General features: G+C 38.4%; 1 protein-coding gene across 2 annotated transcripts in view; it reads right to left on the bottom strand.

Moving 5' to 3' along the window:
- Positions 1–1,693: 1,693 nt before the first annotated feature.
- Positions 1,694–6,000, bottom strand: part of gask1a (golgi associated kinase 1A) — a 63,723-nt gene continuing 59,416 nt past the window's right edge. For both annotated transcript variants that reach the window (XM_042425212.1, XM_042425213.1), the window contains one exon: positions 1,694–4,207. In XM_042425212.1, coding sequence (XP_042281146.1) covers positions 4,003–4,207 — 205 coding nt within the window. In that variant the 3' untranslated portion in view covers positions 1,694–4,002. The remainder of the gene's footprint in view (positions 4,208–6,000) is intronic.

Genomic DNA, 6,000 nt, shown 5'->3' with positions numbered 1-6,000 from the left:
TTTTCCATTGGAGCAATTAATGAGAATGCTTCTTGCTTGGCACGGCACCAAATTACCGCTTTCTGATTGGCTGCTGTTCGTGATCAATAACACAATAACAAGACTTAATTAAAGTTTGAATGTCAAATTTCTAACCGCTGCATTTGTTTAACGCTCATAAATATAATTTCTATTCATATGGCTCTTTTGCTCCCTGGGAAACTAATGATAATGATATTCCAACTGTCCAGTTAAATAAATCTGTTATTTGGCATCCAATGACAGGCTTTTTTAATGATATAACACTGAATAATATTCAACATTAATATTCAGGGAAGACAATTAGTCTACATTTTAATTGATGGGGGGCGGTAAGGAACTGGATAATGGCTAGGGGGGCATTGGCTCAAAAAAGGTTGAGAAGCACTGTACTAATGGGTTCTGCCTCAACACCGCTCGATCTTGAGCCGCGAATTTCAAAATTTCAAATAATCGGTCTTAATAATAAGACCAAGGAGATAGAATTGAACTGCACAGGAGGCTCCACCATCACCCTAATCCACCCAAAGCTGATTGTTCTTGTTTTCCACAATACCAGCCCTTTAAAAAAATCTTGTAAATATGTAGTGACATCACATATATGCAGTTTAGCGTGTGATGTCATCCAGTGACATATAGCGACTTTTCGTGCAGGCTTTGGATATTTCCACTGAGAATAGTTGTCAACACTGCCAGCAGCACACAATTTATATGATATTAGTAAGCAGTGGCAGCTAGCTAACAGAGGGTGCACGTGCATCACCCCACCAGAGTCAGCAAGCCTAATGAATTACTATTATATATTTGAGCATATGAACTAGTTTTTACTTTTTAAGTATTTCAACATTACTACAAATTAAGTTCTACAGTATGAAATTAACATCACAAATTAATCTATTTTGTATTCTCTTCTCTAGCCATGCAATACACACTAATTCAACACTAGCTGCTGATCCTACCTGCATCTAATACAGGTAAATAGGTGTAAAAATGGTGCAGAAGCTAGTGTGGACCTTGGTCACATTTAGACAATATACAGTGAAGGGGTGTTACTTACCAAAAATGTATTCCTGGCATTGTGAAGGCTTTAAAACAGAATTGGGATCTTCATGTAGTGGAATAATATTCAGAGAATATATAACATAACAGTTATCTGAATAGATAAATTGTGAAAAAAAAAAATACATTTGGCAGAGGGGGTTGCAGTAGGCAGCCTTGGAGTCATGGCAGTGAGATTTATAAAATCCTGCCTACCGTTTTATGTCAAACAGCGGTTGAACAGGTTTACATCAACCGTCTCTCTGTGCTTCTTACACTTGTTCATTTTCCAAGCGAATGGGCTTCTTCAGGTCTAGCATGGTAATTTATGCTGGATAATTCATATGTTTCTCATGATCCTGTTATCCTTTAGCAGTGCAGTATGCAGGCTTTCTAATGTATGTATGAATGCATTAAGTATGTTATAGTCCAGATGGGGCTTAATGAGCTGGACCAAAAATGTGTTAAATTAGAAGCAGAGAAATGAATGCAGTATAAAAACCAGTAGCGGCCACACAAGCTTTTGGTGGTTTGACACACGAAGAAAAAAAAAAAAAGAAGCAAAAAAGCATTTAATGTAAGAGAGATCAAATGGGGATAAAGAGAGGATCACACATTTGAACCATTTCTCATTAGAGCCATTTATTCAGTGATGAAAGAGGGAGCCATAGAAAATGTAATTTATCCATGAACTACCAATACGACTGGAATTTTAATTCGGAGTGGGTAAGGCATAAAACAGCTTCAAGTGATATCATCTGTGCTTTTCACAAGACCCAAATACCAAAAGAATGTTTGTGACAGTTCGGCTTTAGAAATGTGTCGCTCCGACAGAGAAAGCCTCAGCTCTATTCCTTCCCTAATGACACTTGATTTTCATCCAGTTTTCATCCCTTTTCTTTCATCTTCTGCTTCTGTACACTGCTGCATTTCAACAATGTGCAAGGACAGGCATTTTAAAGAAGTGCCTTTAAAGAAGAATAAAAAAATAAACAACAACATATATTTATATATTTGGTCCATTTTTACTGAAATGCTTCCAGGACCCAGTCCAGAAGCTATTTGCTGACAGTCATTTTTAATCCCTCGATTAAAAGCAGAACAGCTTATCTCATAAAAACAGACATTCAAATCAATCACTCAATCTGCTGCAAGCTCTCTTAGTAAAATGTTGAAATAGAAAAAGATAGACTGTGCTTCTTTTCCCCTATATTGCTTGAAAAATCTGCACTTGGCTGTTGTGGAGGAGCGGGGAAATAATTTGTCTCACATTTCCCTTCTGTGAGGGGACATTTGGTGAGATGTTGGAGAGTGCAGATGGAAGAACATGAATATATTTGGAGTGACAAGCATACTTATCAACTGACAGAGCTACAGGGGTATTACATTTGGAGCAGATGATCAAATGATTAGTGCGAGTTAGACATTTTGGATATGAAAGCTTGCATGTATTTTGTTTTATGCCAACAGGGCGAACACACTGCCACACTTGTTACCTTGAGGTTTATATTTGATGCTGTTTCTAAAGCAGAACCATCTCGTCCTCTGTGTGCAGCATCAATGATAACGGGCTTAATGAGATACACTTCACCTCAAGACACCACTTTGGTGGTAATGTTCATATGTCTTTACTGTAATCTGTAGTGATGTTTATTTTCTGCTACACAGAATGCAGCTCTCCTTTGTAAATGACATGTTGGTAGATTCGATTTTTTAATGGTTGATAAATAATTTAGTCCAGTTATAGGCCATTAAATAGGTTGCCAGGTTGTAGTTGGTGTTTATCCTCCAACAGCAGGTCAGGCTTTGTATTCTTTAAAAAAAAACTAGAACTATTATAATAAATGCAGATGACTAACTTTTGTTGATGGCTTATGAGACAATGAGGAAACATTTACAACTGCTGACTTTATTATTCAATTGTCCTTAGCTTGGGCCTGATGGACAAAGTATTAGTAAATGACTTATTAACCATTAATAAAGCCATAAGTTACAACTAATAAACCTTATTATAAAGTGTACATCTCCTGTGCTGTCTTTTGAAAAACAAAACATCTGTTTCATGACAGCGTGTCTTGTGTGTGCATTAATCCATCAGAGTGCTGTGGATCTGTGGGTCAAAAAAGGAACTTTTTTCTTTTTTTGCAAAAAATCAAATGAAATTTCATTTCAAACATATTTGCATAAAGCAGTAAATATCACTGTTCTAAGCTAACAGAGAAAAGCCTGACTGCACTGCATTGCCACACAACAAGGGCTAATCAATGTTTGCAAAAACATCAAAAACAAACAGATCCCCCGGTGTAAAGGGCATTCCTAACTGCAGACTGCAAGCTAGTCAGCTATGGCACTTACTGACCCTCAAGTGTAAACATCAGTCAGTTTAGATGCTAAATGGTGTGGTCCTTATTCTTCAATACCACCGTCTTTCTTCGGCTTGAAAGCTACAATTATCAGCAGACATTTGTCGACATAGTGTGTTCCCCTTGCTTGCTTATCTGCCAATCAAGCACACACACAGGCCCGCCCACACAGAGGCCTGGGGATTAAAGGAGCATTTCTGATTCATCCAAAGATCCTTTTTCCTTCCCGTCAGTGATAAAAATAATATTAACAATACTTTTAGAATCACTTTTGTCTGGGATGACTTTTGTGATTGCGGTTGTACTTTAAGACATAATCTCACCACTGTTGGGTTTGAAACTCTGTAAACGACTAGCCCATGTGCTCTGAGGTGGCCACTGTAAATATACACAGTTCTTTAACATCCAAGCTCGTCTGCTGTCCTCCTGAAGTAGCTGAATCCTCAGGTTTATGTTCACTCAGAGCCTCTTTTACTGCATCATTATCTCTCTTTCATCCCACAGAGCAAATTTCATCTTGACATCAGCTTATCATCTTGGAGGATGTGTTAAGGTTTCACTCCGGTCGGTCTGGTAAATTGAGTCACAGGTCTCGCTTGAGCCGGAGCTTCTTGTCTCTGATGTGCTGCAGGAGAATCTTCCCTCTCTGCTCCACAGTGCGAATGAGAGGCCTGAGACCGCTGCCCCCGCCTTGGCTGTCCCAGAATTCCCTGTCTGAGTACAAGGAGCGTAGAAGAAGACTCTCCAGACAGCCTGACTGGAGAACCGACACTGCTTTCTCTGGAAATCTGAGAGAGAAACAGCATTAGATCTGCTGTATTTAGTTTCAATTACTGTTTTTTTTAGAAAAGAAAACAATCCCTTTAATGTGTAAAGCCCCTCTAGCAGACCCTTGAGGTTGAGATGTTCATTACATTCCACAAGACTATGTTGCTCTTACTAGCAGCAGGAATAAAAGTACTATTAATACAGTTTATTTGTACGGCACATTTAAAAACTGCTTAATGTAACGTGAAAAATATATGAGATATCGTGGGTGGAAGGTGCTAGATGGAAGCTTATGGACTGTCAATAATAAAAAAGGGATTCATCCTCTGGGAGACAATTAACATACTCAGCAAATCTCATTAGAATTGCACATTAGATTTTTATATTCTGCAGAAAATTACATAGTAATATTGGAACTTCTGGATTAACGGTGGTAAGATAAGACAGAGGTAAGATCTGGAGGTCCAAAAAATACTCCTCCAGTAACCATGACAGCTTACTGAATGTCACACCGTCATAAACCTCATCAGAGCCCCAAAAAATGTTGTTGTTGACTTAGCACACTTGATGGAAGGCCAGGAGGTCATCTGGTTCCCAAAGACCATAGATATCCATGCCATATTTCATGGCAATTAATTCCTCAGTTTCTTGCATAATTTACTATAATACAACAGGTTTATGTTATGGCAACCAGTTTAAATGACTCCAGCTCTCTGATAAATCATGTTTTTTTTTCTGTCAGTTTTGGTTCTGACTATTACAATACAATATTATCATTATTATTACAATACCCCTGAGCCTCAGCAGCTGTTGCTATTGATAAGAAGCCAGTCAGAGGTGTGAATCAGGGTTGTAACAAATGCAGAATGCTTTAACACAGCAACTGAGAACAAAATACTGCACCATAGTTGCCATATTCAAGCAAAATTGACCCAGAATCTGAAAATGAACTGATTTAAACTCCTGCTTTTAGTTTCTTCAATATGTAATATTTAGCTTCCACTCGCCATTGGCAGTGCAGAAAACATAATATGAAGTCCCCCTCCTTTAAGGAATGTACCTAAAGCATGATTTCTTTGGAGTAAATCATGGTCCAGTATGCAACTTACGTAAGTGTGATGTGGAAACCTGAAGCCTCCAGTGCACAAACACTGAGAACAGACTTTAATCAGGGTAATTGAACTTTTGTGGAAAAACCACGTCAAACACAATTTATTAGTCAAAGCAGGGTATTTTTATATGTGTTGAAACATGTCTGGAGGGGATCTTAAAGGTTACTTTTTACTGAAGTCTTTTTGAAGTCTGACTTTTTGATGTACAATACCAGTCAAAGGTTTGGACACATTTTCTGTGATTGAGAAGATGTGTCCAAACTTCTGACTGGTACTGTAGTTGTCTTCTATCCTTTTGTAAAACTACATGAAATGAGGTGAGAGAGAGAGATGGGGAATGACATGCAACAAAAGTCCTCAGCTGAACATGAAATGGGGACATTGTGATTCATGGTTGGCACTTAATCCCCGAGCCCACCAGGACAGCCCCCTCTAATGCTGGAAGCCTGCAATAACTCCTCCCAACACCTGAGAATGAGCAGTTTGCTTCACAAGGTATCCATGCAGTTACATCCTTTCTTACAAGATGTCATCATGACTCTGATCTGCTGCTCCTCAATGACTTCATCCATCATGGAACTGGACAACTCCTTTTCACTTCATGCAAACAACAGAAAAAAATCTGAAAACTAGAAACTAAAACTAGAACAAAGTTTCTATCAAGGCAGTCCAAAAAGCTGTTCAAATGAGAAGCATCTGAA

Source organism: Thunnus maccoyii, chromosome 10, assembly GCF_910596095.1.
Source record: "Thunnus maccoyii chromosome 10, fThuMac1.1, whole genome shotgun sequence".
Classification (NCBI taxonomy): Eukaryota; Metazoa; Chordata; class Actinopteri; order Scombriformes; family Scombridae; genus Thunnus; species Thunnus maccoyii.
The sequence above is the reverse complement of the archived record's forward strand: the minus strand, read 5'-3'. Positions and strand labels throughout refer to the sequence as shown.